The following is a 25,149-nucleotide window of genomic DNA, read 5'->3' on the forward strand; positions in this document are numbered from 1 at the left end:
ATTCACACTGCTTTTGTGAGGAGGGCCTTAGCCAGTGTCCCTCATTTTGTCAATCCCCCGTGGTACAAGAGTTTCCCTGTTCCTTGTGGATCATTGCAGTGAGATTACCTGCCTCCAAAACCTTCTCAATTTAGAAGTCAGATGGTCAGAAGACAGATACATCACATTAACAGATACTGCCTGCCAAAAGCCTATAAAAATAATCAAGTTCAACGGTCCAACAGCTAGGAATGTCGGTTTCTCATTAGGCAGCTTCTCCCACCACACTATATCCCATATTAATAAAGACTTTCAAATGTCTTGTATGTGCTACCTGTAAGGCTATTTGTCTAGCTAGGAAACTAATTCAGCTGGATCTGGTAGTAGTGGGATTAGAATTCTATCCCTTCCAGCATTTCAAGAGGGGAGCAGTGCAAGCAGTACGAGATTGAAGTTTACATGGTGTTAGAATCCATTTAACCACTCATTTTAAAAAACAAATCAGTAGGGCAGGCCTGTAATGTACTCGTAGTTGTAGCTTTGGTTTCGAGGAAGCTTGCTTCCTACCTCTGCTGCTGAGCAATGGTAGACTCCTAGAGTTTGAACTGAGTCTACTGTTCTGTTCTTCACTCCTCACTATTCTCCCTGCCCTAGATAGATCCCTAGTCAGATCTTTCCTTAAACTTTAGCATGCACAGTTGCACCACCACATGAAGTTCACTGCAGCATGATTTAGCAAAACACCAAAGACAACTTAATGGTGTAGCCCAAGTTGGTTTTGCAAGACTTTTATTACTATATATGAACAGTAGGGTTTTGGATTGCATGTAGCAGGCAGCTTGACATTTAGAAATAAATGAATTCACTTGTGTGGCAGTCTCATTTGAAAGTGTTTTTTCCCCCTCCTTCAGTGAACATCCTCTTTCAGAGGATACTGCCCATTTCCTGATCTCATTAGCAGTTCTCAATACCCAAATACCACCACTCCTGCTTATAAAAGCAGGTCACCTTACATTAGTCTGAATTGATCCAACAAGCATCTATTATACAAAGTATACCACTGACAGGTTTCAGAGTAGGAGCCGTGTTAGTCTGTATCCGCAAAAACAGGAGTACTTGTGGCACCTTAGAGACTAAAATTTATTAGAGCATGAGCAGTAACCCACGAAAGCTTATGCTCTAATAAATTTGTTAGTCTAAGGTGCCACAAGTACTCCTGTTCTTTTTACCACTTTGACAGTTTCTCAGATGGAAAGTTTGACTCCTTTCAATCATATGACAATACTATTAACACTTATTTTAGTACCAGGTATTATGATTGCCTGTTAAATGAACACAAAAAAGTTTGTAATAAGTTTTTTTTTTTTTAAAGAGCTGTTGCTCCAGAATTTGTTTCCTATATTCAAAAAGCAGATTTGCACCAATTTGTTTTATAGTTTGCATCTCACAACATACCCAAGTTATATTTTGCAACCACACATGAGTATTTTTACCCAGGAGGGAATGAATGTCTAGATGGTCATTTTAAACATGAGATATTTACAAAGCAAACTGAAAATTGCAGTTCTAGATAAAGCTGAACAATTTTACCTTTATAGGAAGTGCTACAGGCTAGCTTCCTGTGTCAGGCACTAATGATTTGATTAGTTCTTCTGTACAAAGATCAGATCACATGTGCATTTGGTTTTAATTGACTCAGCTACTTTGCTGCTACTTAATTTTGAAGTCTTTTTTAATCTGTTCCTTTATTTTAAAAAAGGTACAATTTTTTGGTGGCTTCTTACTGACCTTTCAACTGTTTTAGTATCACTTCACAGTTTCATCCCACTGATGCCTTGTGCAGAATTGAATAGTAACTAAGTTGTTGCACTAAGTTTATTTAATAAAGTCAAAACAGTATTTGATTAAAAGAATATGGAAGTAACAGTATATAGAAAGACATGACATACTGGCAGAGTTACATCACCTTGAGTTGTTAGTTAAGTCATTCACATGTTAGGAAAAATGTTTTCCACCTCTAATACAGAGCAAAGTAAACTAGAATTTCTAAAGGAAGTCCTTCAGAAATAAATTAAAGTTCATAGACTAAGATGGGGAAAAAATATTGTACATTCAGAATGCATTATGCTTCCATGAACATTAGTCTCTTAAAGTGTCTTTCAAGTACAGTATATATGCCTGAAGGACTATGACAACTTAGTCTTTTAGGCCATACTTCCTAGTTACATTTTTTGGGAAGGGTGTTTGGTCTACTAGAGGGTCTAAAGTGCCATTACTGCACATGATACATTTTGGGCACAATGCAAGCCTAATTTCCCCCTTAGCCATAAGAATTAAGACAATATTTATCACCATACAGTTTGATATTACTTCCAATAAGTACAATATTTATTAAACATTTCTTCGGTTGTTAGTTACATATTGTGCAACAAATTACAATATTCTGCAGCCACAAATTATATGCAGAGTATGAAGAAACTATTAATCAGATAGTGTAATCTTTCCATTTATAACTCTACAAGAAAGAACTAGCAAATCAGATCTTACATATAACATCTTACTAAACTTTATGCATGGAAAGTGACAGACACTGTTGTGCTGTTTGATACAAAATGGCTGAACTTCATCTTCAGAAGACTAAACCCAACATCAAAACATGCCAATATAAACATCAAAACAAAAAATATATTCTAACCAACCACGGGAAACAGTCTGGTATCAGGAAAAGCAACAAGGATTACACACATTTATAAACCAGCACACAGGTTTAAAACAGTTCTGAAAATGAAGTCAGCTGTCTTGAGTCAAGGGAATAAAAAAAGTCAGTATTGACCATTTACAATCTGACCTTTGTGGAGACGGTAAGAATCTGTTGTAGTGCAGCTACATACAGTACAATTCAGGCAATTTTTTTCACTTGGGTTCAGATTGCAAAATTCATTGTTGTGAGACAAAAGGGGGAGGCAAATTTTAGCAGCAACCTCCACTAGACTGCTTGACTGGAGTGCTCTGAATTTTAACATTGGACTTTTCTGCACCACCAGCTGTAGCTCCAGGACCCATTCGTTTTTTAATCTCTGCAGCCATGGTCATGAAAGACTGTTCTACATTTGTTGCATTCTTTGCACTGGTTTCCAAAAATGGAATTCCAAGGGAATCTGCAAATTCCTGTGAATGGAGAAATAGCAAAGAATAAGTCTTAATACTTGCTACTAGAAAGTTCAGGATTCACCTGAGTTACTTTAAATTAAAAATGGATTTCTGAACATTAAAGGAAAAACTGCTACTGGCTCAAACCACCATCCCTCCCTCCCCAGCACAACCCCTAAATTTGATCATGTGCACTTCATAACACTTGAAGGGACACCAGGATTTGCATTTTCTAGCACCAGCACATTTGAGGACTAATAGAAGTGAGTTATTTACTTAAATAGGATGCATTCAAGTGGGTTCAGTTTGGGTAACACATTTATGTGATTGGATCATTAATAAGCCAGTTGACATACCTTTGCTGTTGTATAGTCTACTACTTTCTTTGTGGTCAGGTCACATTTGTTCCCTACCAACAACTTGTTAACATTTTCACTGGCATAACGGTCTATTTCTTGCAGCCACTGTTTTACATTATTGAACGACTCCTAGAAGATAAGAGATTACTTTAAGTATTCCTCTCCAAGAAACCAGTGCCACTACAGTACCATTCATTGTTATTCAGAAATCGAGACAGCCTTCGCAAGTGCACTATTATAAAATGCATCATATGCATATCCAGTGATAGTTTGTATTTCAGATGCTTTGCATGTATTTATCTCCTTGATGTTAAGCAAAAATGAGGGGGTTTCTGGGGCAGGTCCGGCTTTTGCACTGTCAGGGTTGGGTGCAGCCTCACTGCTGAATCAGTGTTCCTGGGGTGGGGGGAGGTTGCAGGGTGATCTCCCATCTCTGTGCAGCCAGTGGCCTGTGTTCCAACACCATGCTGGAGCCTCCACATTTATTAATTGAAAAATAAAATTTGCAGAATTTAATTTTTTGGTGCAAAATTTCCTCACGAGTATCTTATGTTCTTCCAATCCTGCACTAGTGTATGCTGGTTCCTCTGGCCCTAGTGCTTCCCCCAGCCCTAAAAAGACCCGGGGATTACAAATGTTTCCTCCAGGCCATTATTGGACCAATGAGACCTTCCTGCCCCAGAGCCTCCACTGGCTCTGCAGAGGAGACTGGACTCCAAGTAGCCAGAAACATGTTTGAGCTGTCAAAACAGGACATAAGTGAAACTGGCCATATGCTAAATACCACTGGATACAAGTGTAAGCTAAAGGAAAGGATTTTTTTCACTTTCATAAAACAAAGGCAGACATTGGACTACTAAAAAGTCAAACACGTTGAGAAATGAGTTTTGAGTTGTTCCTTTAGGGCAAGCTTCACAGAATGCTGTTTTGTACTTGGTACTGAGGAGTGGTCAACCAATCCTATACTGTTCAGTTAACTGGGATCCAGGGGCCCTAATCCATCTTCAGCTGCCTTCACAGCAAAAATCCCTACAAGCCATGCCACTGGAACCACCCATTCTGCAAAAGCCATCAGTGAGCAGTAACCTGAATACAAAAGAATTAAGTGAATAGGAGGGCAACAAGCATATTACAGAAGTTTGTTTTTATAGTGTTAGATGCCCTCATTAAATCCACAAGACAAGCAGCCTACAGGAAAGCCTATTATAATAGTTTGCCAAGATAATGCATGCATGTGTGATGGCAGTAAATTTACTGACGTTAAGATGTTTCCTATTAATTTAGGAGATGGCAATAAATCCCATGTCACTAAAGATTCTCAACTAGCTTTTATTTCAGAAGGAACATAAAACAGTATGACAGCTCTCCCCCTGGAATTATTAGAGTAAATCCTACTACAGCAATTCTGACTCTAGGCCACAAAGCTGAAGTACACATAGAATAAAGCAGGAACATTTGCCCTTGGAAAGAAGGAGTTTTCCTTCAGTTAACTTAAAGTACAAGTAGTTTTAACCTTTCGTGCTGTTTGTTCCTGCTGCCAATACCAGTACATTTTGATGCATCCAGGTCTCGGCTGCCTGTGAAGTTTTGTTGATTTTTCTCTATCTCCACATGACACCACTCCCCCAACTTGAAGCCCAGAGAAATCAGAAGTTTGAAGCTGTGTCTAACTTAAGTTTGTGTAATATTGGTGCAAGTCTGGAGAAAACTGATCCGTTAAAGATATTCAGCAAGTGTGACCAGATTATTTTTAGCATTCAGAAGTACCAATTCATAACCTATAAGGCGTCTGAGCATAATTGAAGACCCAAATAAATCTACATCTGAAAGAACTGACTTTGTCTATTGGCCTATGTTGTTTCTCAGCACTACACGAGTGTCTAATTTAGACCTTACCTGGTCTGTAACATCATACACAACTATGATGCCATGGGCTCCTCTGTAGTAACTGGAGGTGATCGTTCGAAATCTCTCTTGGCCTGCTGTGTCCCACTGCAAAGTGTGAGAATTAAGATTGTTAGAGGTCTAAACAAAAGGTGTAACTGTACCAGAGAGACTAAAGTTAGTCTTAACTGGATTGTGTAAAAAAAAAAAAACCACAACAACAACAACAACAAAACCACACACACACCACACAAACCAATCTAATGAAGCTCCCCAATTATACACAAATCAGTTGGAGTATAAACATCCCTTAACACCCTCAAATAAGACAAGTCGGTCATCTTACCACTGCTTTACAATAACTATTCACTGAACACTAGTCTGGTCACGTTTTAGAACTTCAATGCGATAAAGCAGCCTCCCCAATACGAGAAAGATTACTGCAGAGGAACAAGACTCTAAAATGATCCTTGCAAGTCCATAAGAAGTACTATTGCAAGTAGATCGAAAACTTTCATCTTCCTACAGTTTGACAATACTAACCAGGCATCCTCTTTCCTCCTAAGAAACTGAATGAAAGTAGGATAGCCAAAGAAACTCACCACCCAAAGTCAACACAATGCTGGGAAGACTACTGAGGCAATCACCTTCAACTGGCATCCAGCGTTTAGGCCACAGATCAGTTGCAGCAGTAACTCTTACATCCAGCTAGAACTACACCTATCCCAGCCCACTCAAAAATGGCTGGTCAAGCCTTGTGTTTCCCAGATGCAAGATACACAAGTGTTAAAACGGATTGCCTTTGAGGCATAGGCAAGGCTGGAAAGCAGGTGGAAACTAATTTAAAGCCAATTTCTATCATAGGTCACGGGCATACTGCTGAAGGCAGCTGAAGTCATGTTAAGCTACTTTGCTAATGTAGACAAGGATTTAGTGAAGACAACCATTGTCAACGGTTTCAGCTGAACTGCAGGTGTAATCCCCCCCACCCCAAAAAGCTATGTTTAGCATCATTTCAGAAGCAGTTGTCAAAATGTATGATTCAACTATATCAACTATCACAGACACCCCTTGGGCTAGATTTATTGTTCTGCTACAATGCTTAAGTGTCACCTAGGCTGGTGAAGAGTAGCCCCCCCAGACAGCCATAACCTCCCTGGTAATAGCCTTGATTCAGGAGGCTCACCCACCTAGGGCAGCCCCAGCACCACAACCCTCCCCCCCAGTCCCAGGAGCAGAGAGAAGAAGAGAGAATCAGGCCAGGAGAAGGAGGGGACAGGACCAAGACAATCCTGCACCTCAATAAGGCAAGACCTGACCTAAACTGCACAGAAGGATGCACCAGCCCCCAAGAAAGGGAAGTGTAAGCCCTCACACCCCTCAGTGCAGGGATAAGAGCGGTCCCTTTTCCGCAACAGTTTTACTAGTATAGATGAGGCCTTAACAATTGTACCTTTTGGTTTTCTCACAAGGGTTTTCATAGAAGCAAATCCATTTGTCTAAGTGTATTAGTCACTAACTTTAGGCAGCCATCTACAAATAACTTTGTGCATTTAGCATGGGAAAATTAAATTATGAAACCACCACCTACAATAGTAGTTCTATTTTCAACTATGCCTGAAGTGTTCTAAACAACTTCTGACCTAAAGTGGCTAGAATGAGTTTCCAAAAGGCTCCTGCTCTCACTGGAAGAGCTGCTTCTAGATTTAAGCTTTTTCCCCATAATTTTTTTCAGAACTAATGCAATACTTCAGTTCAAAGTTTAAGAACAACAATATTAGGAGTGCCCATGTCATGGTAGTAGTATCTCCTTTATTGCAGAGTAGTATAGCTCAATGCACTTACATTAATTCAGATTGGAAAGTCACTGTCCCTGTCTATTGGCACTCTAAGAGCAGAGACTGTAGTGCAAGGAAGGTATGCTGTAGGTAGTCCAGAGCTTGAAATGCATGGACTATTGCTTGCTTTAGGCTTATTCCAAACCCAGCTGTTTTAGTTTAAGTATTTTTGGCTCCTGTCCCCATAGAATCTGGGCACTTTACATTACACAGAATACTTAAGTCATCCAAAATAAATTAGTTACCACCATTCATTAGCCTACCCAGGCACTCCATGTTATGGTAGCCATTAAATACCTTGCTAGACAGGTCATCCTAGACCTGTCCTAAACTGGACAAGAGAACAAATCTTGTAGGTAAGAGCTTTCTGTTGAAAACTGGGTCTATTCCAGGAACCAAAAACCAAAGCAGCTTGTAAGTGTTGCAAAAAACACAGGAGAAAAAGTCATGTTTCCTGGTAGGCAGCTGAAGACCATTCAGGGATTTAAAGATAAATTTCTTCACATTCTACTCAAATAAGTGGCTAGTACAAAGCATGTTCTATATGCCAATAGGGGCAAAATGCAATTGAGACAGGCTGCTGCATCTGCACTCAACTGTCCTTGAGGAACATCCAGAACCTTCAGTTCTAAGCAGAGTGTAATACGGTTTCACCTTAGCTAGATTACTGTAACTATGGCAAAGTCTAAGTCAGAGTGGAGAAGCTGCAGTTTGGCAGAATCAAGAAGTGTAATTTACACACATTGCTTGATATAAGGCAGGGTTTTAAGAGTGTTTAATACCTCCTCACACACAGACTAAGCCGATGAGGCCAGGTGAAAGATACCAGTAACTAACACACACACCCTTCACCTCTTGCCAAAAATTCTGTTCCCACCCCTTCTTTATGCAGCTCTTATCTGAGGACACCCAGCAAGTGCAGGTCCTTGAGCTCTCAACTCCTCCTTCTGCATCTGTCTTTCTACAGAGAAACAGCTCACGGGCCACTTTGCTTTCCTTCCCCTCTTCTCCTGAAGAATCAGTAATATCTGAGCCATTCTCCTTGCCTTTCCCACCAAGGAAGGGTGGATAGCGGTTCCCTCAATCTACTCTGCACAGTTTCTACTCTTCCTAAGCAAGCTGTTTTTTTCAAAGCCCTAACACACACACTTCAAAGGGGCCATTTTTGCTCTTCGTGCCAAGTAAAGAATGCTTTTTACACAAGTGTGTTTAGTCTGCTGCTGCTATATACAAACTTATGATTGTTGTATTTTGGTAGACAACAGAAGGTACTGAAGTCTACCTACTTATTACTTGACTTTAGCAAATTAAACATTAACTCCACTATACCAATGTGGGTAACCTGTGTCAGTTTTCCAGTGCTTTGAGATCTAAAGATAAAGCCTGTAAAGGCTAAGTGTTAATACTACATCCCCAAGTCTGCGTTTCAGCAAACTCAAGGTGTAAGGTTAATCCGAACATTCTTGCTAGCAGAAAGAATTTAGTATGAAGAATTTTAGCAATGCAGGTTAAGAGTGTTTACCTTCCTCAAGTGTTCAGGTTGAACCTTCCAGTTCACATCTTGCAGTATGAGGCCTAGTTGTACACTAAAGGCCAAGGATCAGTTACCCAAACACTAACCAAGTTGAGGTTGCTGCATTTAAGAGTACCAGCAAAGAATGTGTACGTATTGGGCAATTTATATTCAATAGTTTGAAGTTACTGCCATTTGCACAGAAAGCAAAGATAGTTACTATAAAGCAATTCCTTGCAACGCAAGGTAGATTTTCAGGCTATTTGTGTCTTAAGAGATCTGTACCTGAACCTGCATTTGTTAAATGACACGTGTCCTGGTTATTCTTTAACCATCTTGATATTAGATTTAGCCCAAGTGTTTTCCCTGTGCTTAATTTTTGCTCATAATCTAAGCAATTCACAACTCTGAGATGCTGTTTAACCTTTCTACTTAGACGAAGACATCTGTGTATCCTATAAAATTGTCTACAAACATTGTAATAAGTGCAAATGGACAATCCTATCAAGAATTAAGCAAGATATTCGCATGAGAAATCTTAAGATTGAGAGTCAAAAGCAGTACCTCAAGCATATGCTTGCTTACAACATGCAAATAACTATACAACTTGGTTTTCAAAAAATAGTTCATACTTGCTTATTGAAACATTTGACAAATCTGCCCAATATTTTACTAAACATGCAGAAAAGTGCACTGTGCCAGATCAATAAAGTTACACATTAGTCAGAATTTACATGATTACTATTAATAGCCTCTGAATATTAGAGTTAAGACACTTACTATTTGAAGTTTGATGGTTTTTCCATCTAACTCTATAGTCCTGATTTTAAAATCCACACCAATTGTGCTGATGTAACTTTCTGTGTACGTGTCATCCTAGAACCAGAGAAAAGAATGAATTTAATGATTATAAACCAATGAAGTCTTAAATCTCTCCTGAAGGAATATCAGATACCCATGGTGAAGAAACAAGCCCTGAATATTGCTTCATAAAATGCCTACATTCTACTACACCTCTACCTCGATATAATGCTGTCCTCGGGAGCCCAAAAAAAAAAAAAAAAAAAAAAAAAGACTTGCCACGTTCTAGGTGAAGCCGCGTTATACTGAACTTGCTTTGATCCACTGGAGTGTGCAGTCCCGTCCCCCCCCTTCCTCCCCGCAGTACTGCTTTACTGCATTATAGCCGAATTAGTGTTATATCAGGTGGCGTTATATCCAGGTAGCAGTGTACTACATTATGTTAATTGGGATGGGGTCTTTGTACAGTGCCTAGCACAATGGGGCCCATGAACAAGGCCCCTTCCACACTACCAGCATATAAATAGGAGGTTTTGAAAGTTTTCCCCTACAGGTACTCAAGTTAGTTCCAAAAATGGAACTAAGTCCCACTGACAGATTTGGGAGCCTAGATTTCATTAAAAGTCAATGGGACTTGGGTACCAAAGTCACTTTTGAAAGTTTTTCCTGGTCTCATTAATTAAGAAATGGGGAATCCTAAAAACAATTTAACACCATTCTATTAGGATCCCTGTCTGAATAGTGATGTTTGTTTTTAACATCTCTTGTTTAGGAGTCACCTCTTCAGGTTACTCAGAAATAAGACTCATTTTATTTAAGTTTTCTAAACACATTTAGCTGAAGCTTTGTGCAAAATGGCACAACTCTAACAAGAACATTAGCATCTTTCAAACTAGGAAGTGAAATGGGAAGTTAAGGGTTTTTCTTTCAAGGTATGTTTACTTATAGACAGCTTCTACTGCACATTCTACACCAGACATCCAAATCTTCTATTGCACTAGAGATCTTTGGCGTGGAAAGAATTAAATTAATGGAGGACTGTGTCTTGGGAAAAGAGAAGATGAACTCTTAAAGCAAAGATATTGTGAAAATGTTTGACCCTAAGTGATGAAATAGGGAAGAGGAATTGTGCCTTCAGCACAAGCAAGATGGTCTCTAAATGAAAATCTGCAAGAGGTGTTAAGAGTAATAAATTTAGCTGTCACAGCAATAAACCCAGTAAGGATTTTTAACAGTTGGGATGCAACAAATTCACGTTTCTTGATTACCAATACTCCAACTATAGAATACAAATCCAAGTAACCAATAGCTATCATGAAGGAAAGGAGCCAGAGAGCTAGGAATCTCTTGAGCTGGGGGATGCATGAAGGGAGAAAGCATATCAATTCAGAAATGTGCTCACAACCCCTTCCTTCAAGCAAGGCACACTAAGTAGTCCCACCACTCGGTGCCCTTTTTAAAGTTTGATACTGCATTTAATTCATCTTGAGACTTGGTGCTGGGCCATTTAGGTGGCATAAATAAAGCAAAAAGTAATCAGCAAGTTTAAAGACTTTGAATGACCATTTAGCCAACAAGTTGAAAAGGAAGCCTATGTAAATCAATGTTAAGTGACTCATGCATATGAAAAACAGGAAATGTGAAACTTGATTCTCTTAAAAGATTGTTACTTTAAAATAAGTTACTTCTTAATACTGCCATGTCTGGCTCCAATTAAGAGGGATTAAATTTCTTATCAGTAAAGGCAATAAACAGTCTTTGACACAACCCGTGGATCAAACCACATTGCTGCAGAGGCCTCTTTGCCTTAAAAGATTCCATTTGATTACTGTATATACTCAATCATAAGCCGTTTTGTTTATAAGCCGACCCCCCCAGATGGATAAGTAAAAATGGAAATTTGTTATGACCCATTCATAAGCCGACCCTAGAATTCAGGGATCAGCAAACTTTGGCTCCCAGGCCATCAGGATAAGCCGCTGGCGGGCCGAGAAGTTTGTTTCCCTCAAACGTCCGCAGGCCCTGAGGTAAACCTAAGTAAACAGAGTGTCCCGGCATGCCAGCTGCTTACCCTGATGGGTTGGGACAGCAACTGGTGGGGAAATTTGGGGGGGCACGAGAGAATCTGGGGGCCAGGGGAGTAACCCCTGTGACCACCCCCCACATGACCCCACCCCTAGCCTGTGACCCCACACTCTCCCAATCCCATCCCTTCCCACCTTATCTGGTGAGGATGTCTCTGGCCTGGCTGGAGCTGCTCTGGCAGGCTGGGTGGCATGGCCACAGGCTGCTCTGGGGGGCGAGGCCAAACAGCACTGCAGCCTGCCAGCCCCAGAGCTGCAGCTGCTTCGGAGGCTGGGGAAGAGCAGCGTGGCCAGAAGCGGAGAGACTCTGGCCCTGCCTCTTCCCTTCTGTCTCTGCTGCCTCTCCTTGCTCCCTCTTAGGGGGGGAGGGGCTGTGTCCCACCTCTCCCTCTATACCCATTCATAAGCTGACCCCTGTCTCTGGTGCTTCCCTTTCGCCCCTCCCCTCCCCCCCAGGGACTTATGAACGAGTACATATGGTACGTTCTTCCATTTTGAAATTAAAAATATACATTAAGAAGTTAAAAAAAAATCAAGGATAAATATCAAGTGGAAACTTACAGTGAGAAGCTAGACAGATTACTCCAACAGGAATTTGTTGCAGCATACCTTCATTTTCTGTTGTGGTTCAGTATTTTATTATGTATTTTGCTTGAATAGGCCTCCTTACCATGAACTCTAGCTTTATGCCCATAAGTGGACTTGAGCTATGGAGAACTGCTGGAGAACTACTAATTTGTCAGTGACATGGAACCCTTACGGATAGGCTTTTGCACATTTGAATTAGACAGTGACAGACTAAGGGTATGTCCACACTACCCACCGGATAGCGATCGATTTATCGCGTCTAGACGAGAGGAGATAAAAATTGATCCCCAAACACTCTCCCCGTCAACTCCGGAACTCCACCAGGGCAAGAGGCGGAAGTGGAGTTGACAGGGGAGCCGCGGCTGTTGATCCTGCGCCGTGAGGACGGGAGGTAAGTCGATCTAAGATACGCAACTTCAGCTATGCTATTCTCGTAGGTATTAGTAAGAGCTGAAAGAACATTTTAAAACACTTAGTCTTCCCAAAGCATACAGTTTAGATTAACTGGATGTGTTTGTAGGCGGCTGTACGTTGAACATGAAAAGTAATCTGAAGGTTAAGTGTTCAAATGTATTTGTATTGCCATACAAATAAGAAAGCGTGACCTTAGATTGCTGTGATACTATTGCTTTTACTGGCATTTTCCTTGATTTCTAATAGTTGTTCACTATTATTTCCTTTGTGAATGCAACCTTAACACAAGAACTGTGTCTGGCAGACTAAATACCTTGTTTTCTAAAGTAGAACAGATTAAGTTAATCAAGGAAATAACTGCTTGTAGTGGCAATTTTGATTTATTCAGTTCTTACCCATTCATAAATCATTGTGACAGAATAATCCAATTAGCTGTATCAGTAAAATATGGGAAGAAGAGAATAAGCGAAGTACCCTCTTCGACCCACCGATCTTCCCTTGGCATACCAACTCCTGGAAAGTCAAGTATCAGTCTCCTCAAATGGAAACATCTCCTCACTTACAATTGCGTGAATACAACTTCTTATATAATTGACAAAATAGCTTTGAAAGCATAACTGAACTTACTGCAAACCTAAGTAGAAGGCAAGACTTCCCAACACCAGAGTCTCCAATCAGAAGTAGCTTGAATAAATAGTCACTGCAAAGAGAAAGATATTATGTTAGTATTTATATACCACTGAAATTTAAATCTGATATTTGAAGAACTTGAGTTACTCAGACCATACACTTTGGTATAATGCTATTTCTTTGAAATTGTAATTTGCTACCGTTACTGTCAGGAAACAAGAGTACTTTTTCCTCCCTCACAAGATTACTATTCAGTCTTTACAGTATACTTTATTTAAATAGAAGTAAAAACTGACATGCTGGAATGGAAGATTCAGTGTCTGAAGTATGTTCTTCACACATGCAGTACTCATGTAACTTTTTGTCATGTACCAGAAACACTATTTGTTTTAACTAGACCTTGTTCTCCTTTGTGCACTCAAGTCAAATACATTACTGTCACAATTGTCAGTATACTCATATGTTTCTAAATAGCATAAATTCTCAGAAGTAAGGATTTATTATCCAAGTACTAACTGTACTAAGGCTGAGTCAACTAGCAAAAAATAAAGATTATTATTAACAGTTGCTGCTAAGATCTGAGAGCCAACTCAAGCATGTACACCACAATACCTGGTCACAGCAGAACAGTTTTTTTTTTTTTTTAATTTAGAAAAAAAAAGACTAAAGTTTGATTCCACCTCCTTTTTTGGAATCAGTACAATTTACCTTCTCAGTACCAAAACAGGATTTGTGCCTTCTAAATTACACCCTTGTTCCTCAAAAATTGAACGTTGTCCATCAAATATCTTAATGGATTTTTTTAAAACTGGCTGAAGTTTGTCTTTAAGCATCAGAAGGAAGGCTAACAGCGTAGCGTGCAACACAAAAATTTGCTATAGCCATCATTGAAATGTAAGTGATCGTATTATCAGTATCTTAATGAAGACAAGAGTATTTGATAGTCTTGACTGAGTAAGAGCTAAAGATGACAGAAAATCATCTATTCCATTCCACTCATGTTGCCTTCTAGTTTAGAGACAGTACGTTTGCGACTGGCAAACCAGAACAGAGATTTTCATGCTCCAAAAGGTGTCCAATGTGACATTAGTTCTAGGCAGCTCCACAGAGTAATCAACTATGAACTCTTTACTCTGCCCGTTGTTAGCTAAGTGTATTAGGTCAGAACTGACCATTTATTAGCTAAAGATCCCAACCACCAGAATGACAAACATGGAATGCAGAATTAATACTGCTCCAAGGCATTTGTACTTTTGAAATCAGCAATATTAAAGGATTCAAGACTGAGAAACGAAGTTAACTACAACTTGTACATTTTAAAAAGATAGTGATTTAATACTTCAGTATTGATGATGCCAATATTACTATACTGAAGATTGATTGTAAATGGCAGCTGTCTGGTATTCAACTAAGAAAGTTAAAGCCTCAAGTTCTGGGATTCCTCCCTTTGGCAAAGAATTTAAATAAGCTTCAACTTAGAGAAATGAAGATTCTATTTCATTAGTACTAGCAGCCTAAGTCTATTGAACCAAAGACAAGTCAGTCATAATTCAAGACAAATAGGACCGTGTAATACTAAAAGATCAAAGCTTCTTCAGGAGACATGCACTGTACTGAAGAGTAGCGTTTTGTTCTCTCCTGAACATCAGTCCACATTGTAGGTTTAAAATAGGGAGTTATCAATCATGAAGATTATAGGGCAGTGGCATTAAGCCACCCCTGAAATATAGAACTATAGTTTGGGCCACATTTGTCAGTGATTTTCAAATATCTATTTATGTGATTAAATGTTTGATAGCATAATAAGACACGGAAAGACATCCTGCTCATCTCCGGTACATCTGGAACTGTACATTGGTCATTCTTATAGTCTGGCAGGGAGATACTTTTTTCCAGACACATGAAGGTGCCATTTGAGACGGTTTTTGTAAGTCATTTGACTACTTTTAATGATACTATAGCAGTGTAGGGAAATATAATTATGTGAGACCTTATGACAATTATACTCATTAACATCTTTATCAACTGCTTAAAACATTAAAATTTCTCAGCTATACAGATCTGATGCTGGTGTAAGGAAATTTGTACTAAAGTTAATCACTACAGCAAACAGCATAACGAAGTTAAAATCTGGAACATCTACATAAGAAAACTGTTCAACATCAAGATACTAAACTTAATAAATGATACATCATGGCAATATGAAGCAAACTGTATTATAGCAGCCTAAACCAGTGGCTCTCAACCTTTCCAGACTACTGTACCACTTTCAGGAGACTGATTTCTCTTGTGGACTGCCAAGTTATGACTCACTTAAAATCGACTTGCTTTACAGAGTCAGACATAAAAATACGGAAGTGTCACACTTACTGAAAAATTGCTTACTTTCATTTACCATACAGTTATAAAAAAAATTTAAATATAAATATTGTACTTTCATTTCAGTGTATGGTATATATAGCAGTTTTAACAGGTCATTGTGGGTATGAAATTTTAATTTGTACTGACTTCACTAGCGCTTTTTATGTAGCCTGTTATAAAAGTAGGCAAATCTTCCTGAGTTGACGTACCCCATGGAAGACCTCTGTGTACTACCAGAGGTACCCTGGTTGAGAACTGGCCTAAACTATAGTTAATAAGTTGCAAAGAACCAGATAGTATCTATACTGCAATATTTTAAGTTGCATGGACATTTAGCTTAGTGAGAATCTTCACATCACCGTTTGAACAATCCACTTGCCCAGAAGATATTCCTGACCACTGAGGGGGAAATGCCATCAACTTCAGTAGAAGCCAAACATTCGTTTAAAAAGATTACAGCCTTCCAAACATCATGCTTAAAACAGATGCACCACTATTTCTGCCCACTTTCCTCATTGGTCTACCTTCCCTCTGCATTTCTTTCCTTGCAGTATCCCCAGATTCCCCCATCTTTGAGCTGTATTGCCACCCCACATCCATTCAGCAGATGAAATGGAGAAGCAGCAAGAAAGTTATTAGATTTAAAATGTCATTATGCTTTGAAGTTTGTATTCCAGCCTGATCAATGGGAGACAAAGGTATTCTCTTACTACCTCCACCACTCCAGCATGGTTTAGTAGAAAGGGCATGGACAGACTCCGAAGACCTGGGTTCTATTCCAAGATCAGACACTTGACCTCCCACCGACTGTCTTGTCTAGTTAGATAGTAATCATCTCTCTTCCCCAAAAGCTTACAAGTCCATAAAGCCTCTAACACAATGGGACCCTAATCTCAGGGCTGAGCAACAAGCTAAGAATAACATGAGATGGATTCCTTCAGTATTTACAAGTGAATCAAATAGCCCTTTAACTGAAACTGCCTATTAGATTACCTACTGTAGACTGCAACTACTCTAGAATGATCCTGCAGCATAGAGTAAGCCTGTTCTAGACAAAAAAGGCAAGTATTGAGTTATGCTCCCCACATCCTAGTAAGGTTAGACAGTTCCTACCTTCAGAGCCATCAACTTGAGGAGACATTACTCTAGCTATGCTAAGTTGTAAGTTAAGCTGCCGGAGACAGGAAGACAGACTTGAAGCTGACCACTCATTTACTTAGCCACAGGAGTTTCACAATATAGAAATGACATCTGGAATCTTCTCAAGTGGACAAGTCAAGGACAGTCTTAACTTTCCATTAGCTTGACTGGTATTACCTATATGAATTATCTTAGCACTGCTCATCAGCTGGACACCAACTATCTGGAGGAAGTTTAAACATTCCCTCCATCTCCACAACATCTGGAAAAAGCAGTAGGCAAAATCCAAATACTAAGATCCCCACCACTTTGCTGTCCCTGTGTGTGTTGCTTAGGAAACTCCACTTTGGCACTAACAGGTATTAGCAAGTGTATGATAGCTGGGTGAAGGCTTCATCTCTCTCTCCCCCCCACCCCACACACACACTAAATATAAAAAGCCTAGTCATTCCAAAGCCAAGTTAGAAGTACAAGGAGGTGTAGTTTTCCCTTTTAAGGTTTAGCTTCTGTCACATTTGCCAAGCACATATATAGACTTGAGAGAATCTAGGGATTTGTTTTTAATCAAGATTACAAATATGGAAATTTAAGATTTAATAAAAAAGTTTCTAGACCAGGAAAGCAGCAGGAGTTTACAGTTCAAGGGTTCTCAGCATTTTCTATGTCATCCACCAAGTCACATGTTCATAAGAGCTAGAGATAAGCAAGTACCTGCTTACGGAAGTGTTGCCCCAAAATTTTTAATAAAAATCCCTAGCAATTTGGAAGCGGAGACAAGTAAACTAAGCAGACTCCATAATTAAGGTTTTACAGACTGAAACTTGTAACAACTTCTAAATCTGACTTCTCTAAAGACTGGATTACTGGATATGTGACTATTAGCTACAGTATCCTGCTTTGGGCCAGCATGCAGATCATAAAATGGTCATGGAGGCTTTAAATTCTGTTCCTAGACCAGGACTTAGATCAGGGGTTCTCAAACTGCAGGTTGGGACCCCTTAGGGGGTTGCAAGTTTATTACACAGGGTTTGTGAGCTGTCAGCCTCTACCCCAAATCCCATGTCACATCCAGCATTTATAATGGTCTTATAAATTAAAAACTTTTAAATATATTTAAGGGGGGGGGTGTCACACTCAGAGGCTTGCTATGTGAAAGGGATCACCAGTACAAAAAAGTTTGAGAACTACTGACTTAGATATTTGAAAGAGAAAACCATACTGGTCCATGAGTTTGTTTCAATGTTTACTTATATCAATCTTGTTGTTCTGAGCCTCTGCCTCTCCCTCCAGCCTTCCCAACAACTCTGCCTCATGCTCCATCAAAACAAGAGGAACATGCAAAAAGATTAGGCAGGCAGCGAGCCACTTGAAGGCAGCTGTTCTGAGAGAAGTGCTGCTACTAGCAATAGGTTTGGAGCAGCAGACAGGCAGGCAGTTTTAGTGAGGAGTGGAGGACAAAGTACATGACAAGTGGCCCACTATTTGTCCTCTGGCCAAAAGGGTCAGGTCTTCAGGCCCCGAAGGTCAAAGAGCTCTGCTGTAAGCCAAGAAGAGAAACAGCAACTATAAGTGAGCTGTTGAGTCAGTCTCAAATTTCAACTGAGAAACTTTGGAGTAGTTCTGCTCATTTCTAATTTAGACTGAACAGTAGAGTAAAGTGAGCCATGCAGTAGTTCTTTCCTCTACAAAGCCATCAAGATACTTCTAGCAATACACAAGCTAGCGCTCTGAGATTACTGTCGGGGAAAAACTCTTAAGGTTTAGAAGGGACACTTATTCCTCATTTTAGAGCACAGAATAGCTTATAGTGAAGATTCTGAAAGATGCATTATGGTCTTGTCTTCACTAGGGAAAAAAAAGTGTGTTCTTAGCACCTTTTAGCTAACAAATTAAAAGCCAAAAGACGACAAGGCAGCTGTAAAATTAGTGTGTTAGCAGGCATAGGTAAACTAAGCTCTAGTGTATACCTCAACCTGCTAGCTGCCTGGTCATCACTAGGATAGTTCCTCATGTCAGTCACCATACATTAAAATGGCCAGGATAGACGGCACATAAAATCAAAAGCTCCTTTAAAAGTGCCTCCATCTTATATGCTGGCATTCATGATCAGCCATAGAGCCCTATACTTTTTATTTTTTTTAAATTTGTTAATAGCTTTTTGCAGATCACAATGCAACTCTCAAATTTGACTTGGCAACCACCCCCCTCACATACTGGGGTGGGCCAGCCCAAGCCAAACCTGAGTGGTGCTGTGGCCCTGTATGTGGTGCTCAGTGGTACGCATACTGTTGGGCGTATGCAGAGGTCTTCCGGAGGTACATCAACTCAGTAAAATATTTGCTGAGTTTTTTAACAGACTACATAGAAAGCACAAAGTAAGTACAAACTAAAATGTCATATGGACAATGACTTGTTTATACTGTTATGTACTTACGTTTCAGTGTATAGTATATTTATATTCCAACTGATTTATTGTATAATTATTATAATTGTGGTAAAAATGAGAAAAATCAGGAATAAAAATTTAAAAAAGTGTGTCACTATTATGAAATTGCTTTCTAAGCATTAGGTCTTTTTTAGTCCAGTGTAACTTGGGGGTATGCAAAACAAATCAAACTCCTCAAAGGGGACCAGTAGTCTGGAAAGGTTAAGAACCGCTGTTTTATGGCTTGGAGCTGCCCTGCTACATCTTACCCTACAACTTGCTATATCCCACAATGGACAGTTACACTAGCTTGTTTATCTAAGGTCCAGCATTGAAATAGTTAATACTGAATCCAAGTTCACTGTTAACTCCCCACCATAATGACTGGGAGCAGTTCACACTTCCCAGATGCTTCAGGATATCTGCTGACATTTCATCCACTTAGGATTACTAAACTGAAAGGAACATAGGCTTTTGAATTCTCCTTACTTTAAGGTAAGTTTATGGCCAATCTCCCCCACCAAAAAGGTGAGGGGAAGGAGATGCTTACCCTCCCTAGTGTCCAAAAACCTCAGTTTCCTCCTCAGTTACAAAGGTATCAAGGTTGCCTCTCAAATAAATTGTCCCTATCCAGCTTCTGACCGTACTCTCAATGCCACTATACATTTACATTACAAAAAAACCCCACAAAGTTGGGTACATAACTGCATCTAAAATATAATACTATGCTGACATTATGCATTTTCATATTTGATTCATTAAAAGCCTGCCACCAGATTTCTAGTTTGCCATAGTGTTGTAGAAATCAGAGCATTTAACCAGCCATAAGGAATTTGAGGATTGGCTGACAGGGAGCTTGGGAAACCAAAGTGGGGACATGGAGGAAAACAGCACCCCACTCAGATGCCCTTCAGGAGCTCATTCAAGAGTTGTATGTGCTTCAATAGCAACAAATGGAGTACAAAGAGTGGACCACAGACTTCTGATCAGCCAGCATCTGTTTTCACCAGCACATGCACATCAAAAATGTGTGGAAGTAGGATTTTTTGGTCCTTCCATGCGTAAACGGACATACCAAGGCAGTTTGGAAGGAGGGCTTGGGGTTACTTGTGTATAGGACATGGTTTGTCTAGATCAGTTTAGCAACACAACAGGAGTATTTCTGTCCACACAAGTTAAGGGCACACTGGTTACATAACAATCAGTAGCATGGTTTTAACCCTAATGCAGGCAGAACATGGGACTAGGTGATCCCTTATGCAAGACCAAAATTGATAACGTAGTGGAAATCTGTCCTGATTTAAAGTGTTCTTTAGGATTTTGTACTCAGTGTTATAAAAAGAATAGATGTGGTCTTGGTGAGACACCTACTGCAATCCCAAAAATCACTTAAAATTCTTTATTCTGCTATCAAACTTTGGCTAGGAGAGGAGTGTGGTTGGTTCTTTTATAGTCTCATTAAGCTCTGATTTTACTTATCAAATAATGTGAAAGTTACTCTGAAAGATGAGGTACCATTAGTTGTACCATGGCAGAAAGAGAAGAGTTGCACTGTTTAGAAGTACAATAAGGTGAAAAGATGAAAATCTAATTTAAAGGAAGATAAAAAGCAGAGAGTTAAGTCAACTTCTGTCTGATTAAAGTTATTTATTGCACTCCAACAGTAAGTGGAAAAAAGGACAATATTTACACTTTAAACATGAACTTGCCCTACACTGGAGAAAGCAGCATTTTTCTTACTTGCTAGAATGCCTGCTTATGCAGACCTGAAATTCAGTAATAGAAAACTTGTTTAAGGACTAAAATTTTAGGATGGACCATTTTAATATTATAATAAAAGAAAGTAAAGACCATTTAAGTTTTAAAATGGTCAGAAGTTTCATAGGAGAAAAGTAATGAGTAAGCAATTTCTAAGCCAGGGATTAGTGAAGTCTCCAGAATATACACTTCAGTAGAAGTCCAGAAAGGAATTTAACCCTCATGATGTAAGCTGTATTTCCTTTAATCTTTTCCATTCAGAGACTGGTTACTTTCTAATTTAAGAGTGGCATGGTTTGGTCACTTTGGAAGTCAATGGAAATCCTTTATTCTCCAAAGAATAGTATACAGCAGCTCCAACCATGTGACAGGGTGAAGAGTGCTATATCTGGTTAACTAATTTCTATGATAAACACTAAAGGATTAATATTAATGGACTCTTGCATCCCTCTTTATTTTAGACAAGCTTTGAATAGTACCAAAAAAAAAAGCCAGAATTATCGAACCTAAACTGTGCATTTGTACAAGTTTTTTTCCATATTGAAGCTAGCTTTTCTAATATTAAATGCCAGTTTCTCAAACTGAAGTATGCAAGATCTCATTCTGGGTCTCTTTGTTAGACATGCTATTCTTCTGAAAGGGTAGGTTTACATCCACTTTGTTACATACAGGTATGTCAACAACTGGTCCCACAAGCGGAACAAAACCAGAATGAAAATTAGTACATCTACACACCTCATAATTCCCTGCAAGAAACACTGACTCTGTTATTAAGTGTTTGAGTAGAGTTTCTATATTATGTAGAGTTTCTGCACACTAGTCTCACAGTAATGCAGAGCATTCGTTCTAGGAAATCTCTTATAATTAAAATTAGGACTAAAGTTGTAATGTTACTGTATGTATTTTCCTTCTTATTTTGTTTACTTACTTGCAAACTTGTAAAATTTAGTCATTCTCAGTGAGTTCCTTAGTCACCGGAAAACTAGTTATATTAAGATGAAATATTTGTGTGTGTGAATTGTTTTATTTGAAAACCAGTCTGTGCAAGTACTTCCCATCCTTCCAGACATATCAGGAACATAGTTAAAAAACCACACACCCCAAAAACTGTCATGCCCCCTATGCGCACACACACACCCTCCCCCCAATTGTTCAATTTTACAACATTTTAATCAAGTGTTTCTGAACTTTTCCAATAGTTGGAATCGCTAACAAGCTTTCATTATAACATTTGCGCTAGCCTATTTTTTTTTAGATCTTGTAGGCAGTTGTCCAGATTACTGAATATTTCAGAAAGTCAAATGATTGTGAAAATGCTTTGATAATCTGCAAGTCTTTATATTCACTGATCATATTTAATCAGTGCCTTGTTTGAGAAGTGTTTTTGCTGAAACCACTCTAAAACTTTTGTTACATAATCCTATCAAGAAGCAAAGCTAGTCAGCTTCACAGAAACAAGCCAAACATCCTGGTTTGTCTTGAAGTCCAAGATTAAACCTGACCCAGAACCAATCTAATCTTGAATTTGGGGGTTAAATTAATTCTCTCTCAAGAACGATTTACCCTTCAAAGGATTTACCATTTATCAAGAGATTTCTGAAGTGCTTCTCATTTCAAGGCTGCTTCTAATTAGCCAGCACAAAAAACACAAGGTTGTGATCATATGTCAATGAAAGAATTCAAAAGCCACTGTCACAGAGCAGCAGTCACTCACTATGTAAAAGCAAACCTTTAGAATAATAAAATATTCATTTCTGGATTTACTGATTTATTTTACTAAGAAATCTAGACATAGCCAATAAACTAAGTCCACAACTGAATCACTCTTGCTTTCCAATAACCCAAACATTGCAGTTTTGGGGTAATGGACAGCAAGGTAAAGCTAGCTTCATTATCCCAAGCTGAAATGCAAAAAATGCCAGAAGAAAATAAAGGATTTTTAAAATTCATTTCTGTATCTACAGTATTAGCAACAAGTAACAGAGCTTGTTTTCACATTTTCTTTTAAGGTGGCAAAGTCACACTACTCTTAACAATCAGCAGCCTCCTGGCAACAGTAACTAGGGACCTCAGTCAGCTCTACTCCCAAAGTAGTGACTGCTAAAATAAATAAATAAACAAACAAGCAAACAACTTAAGCTGACCAAATACACTCTCACTTAAGTTGTAGTGGTACTATTAACTAGAATACAATATTTTTCCATCCAAAAATGACTCTCGCCAGTTCAAGGCATCACCTGTAGCAGTGGTTCTCAACCAGGGGTCCATGAGTAGGTTTCAAGGGTGTCACCAAGCAGGGCCAGCATTAGACTCACTGGGGCCCCACTGTAGAGTAGAAAGCTGAAGCCCCACTGCATGGGGCCCAAGTCCCACTACCCAGGGCTGAAGCCAAAGCATGAGCAGTGTAGCTTTGTGGGGGCCTGATGCTGATCCTGGCTTTTATATGCAGAAAACCAGTTATTGTGGCACAGGTGGAGTGTGTAATTTTTATAGCATATTTGGTGGGCAAAGGGCCCTCCGCAAGAAAAAGGTTGAGAACCCCTGACCTATAAGAATATTTCACTATCAAGCCACAGTATTGCAAAATCTACATAAGCAAGAATGTGTTTTGCAAGAGCCATGTGACACACACATGACTTGCAGCTAAAATGAAGGGTGGACTTCTGAATGTTAAGTTGCCAACAGCAAGTGGTCAGAAAGATCCACTTTCTGAAGACCTGATTTTTCCAGGTTTTTAAAATCATTGGTCCTCTTCCTCTCCAAGCGAAACTTAATATTTTAGGGACCAAACAAGGCGTAGTAGAGTCTTAAGTATACAGTGGCAGTGAAATTTACTTGAACAATCAAATTACATTCTTCCTTCTCCTGCAATGGTTACCTGGATCAAAGTTAAAAACAAAATTTACTATGAATGCCTGGTCTACTGCTCCTCAGGTTAGTGGAGAAAATACCATTAACTTTTCATGACAAGTCATGAAACCTCCTGACTCCCCATCTGTGAGGATTGCCACAGGTAACCCAAACTCTCCAGAGAGCATAAAAGGCCATATTGGTTTCTCTTTTCATTCCTCTTGTGTGTGTTTCAGTGACATTTTGTACGAAGCAAAATCCACTTGAAAGATTGACAGGAAGAGGGATCACTTGCTTTATAGCCTGTTAATAACCAAGCAAAACGGATCTGAGTTTGCCAGAGCTGGACACAAATCACTCCTGGGGTCTGACAGGTTGCAGCGACCCAGAGCCTAGCCGGTGACCTCAGGTCCCCCTCTCATCCCCCTTGCCCAAACCCCAGTGACCGACACCCTCTGTTAAGGCCCAGGAGACACTGCCCTGCCCCTCGCAGGCAGACAGGTCACGTTTACTACAAAAAAGCTGTAGCCAAGCCCGCAGGCCAATGAGCTGCCCGCGGCCACTCATCCCAGTGGGAGGATGTCGCCACCTGGCTCTTACACAGCGCTTCCCACGGCAGCTCTCACAGCCGGAGATACCAGCCCCTCGGCCGCATGTCGCCTCCCCATAGCCCTTACCCACCCCCAGCGCCCCCTCTCCTCCTCCCGCCGCCCTCAGACAGCCCTCCCCACCCCACCCCTGCCCCGGCTCGCACCGCCCCTCGCCGGGAGGCCGGCACAATGAGGCCCGCCCGCCTCACAGCCGCGGCCTCCTCCATCCCCTCGTACCGGGCGAGCGCCCCCGCCCCCCCACCCGCAGTGCCGCCACCCCCCGGCCGGACTCACTATTCGGGATTCATGCTGGACATGTCAGTGGGGACCCCGCGGCCTCTGGAGAACGAGCTCGCTCTGAGGAGCAGCGGCGGCGGCCAGACCCCCCCAGCGGGAGCTCCGCAGATGCAGGCGTCCGACGGGGCAGCGGAGGCAGCAGCTTCTCCCCCGTTCCCTCGCAGGCGGCTGCCTCCACTCTGAGCTCCTCAACCCAAAATGGCTACCAGCCCCGAACCAGGAAACAGGGAAACCTCTCCCCAAGGAGGGTTTACATGGTGGGAGGGCAGCGGCGGGGGACGCTGGGAAAGCGAGTTCCCAGCCACGGGGGCTCCTCCTACATCCTGCCGGAGCCTTAGCCGGGTAGGAACTCGCCTTCCCGGCAACCCTCGCGCCTCATGCGGCGCATGCGCAGTCTCGAGCCTTTCTTTTCTCTCCCCGGTTGACTCTGCTTTGCTGTCCAGGCAGTGGATTGGCTGAGAGCGAGCCGGCCGGGTAACGTCAGCTGT

The 25,149-nt window shown here is 40.4% G+C and overlaps 1 protein-coding gene across 1 annotated transcript; it reads right to left on the reverse strand.

Annotated features, from left to right (window-relative positions):
• Positions 1–1,836: 1,836 nt before the first annotated feature.
• Positions 1,837–24,882, reverse strand: RAB1A (RAB1A, member RAS oncogene family). Its single transcript, XM_054023469.1, has 6 exons — positions 24,659–24,882; positions 13,238–13,310; positions 9,504–9,599; positions 5,385–5,480; positions 3,486–3,617; positions 1,837–3,147 (listed from the first exon to the last, which is right to left on the reverse strand). Exons 1-6 carry the CDS (start codon positions 24,679–24,681, stop codon positions 2,950–2,952), a joined length of 618 nt encoding a protein of 205 aa, XP_053879444.1. The 5' UTR covers positions 24,682–24,882; the 3' UTR covers positions 1,837–2,949.
• Positions 24,883–25,149: the final 267 nt, after the last annotated feature.

This window comes from Malaclemys terrapin, chromosome 3, assembly GCF_027887155.1.
Source record: "Malaclemys terrapin pileata isolate rMalTer1 chromosome 3, rMalTer1.hap1, whole genome shotgun sequence".
Lineage (NCBI taxonomy): Eukaryota > Metazoa > Chordata > Testudines > Emydidae > Malaclemys > Malaclemys terrapin.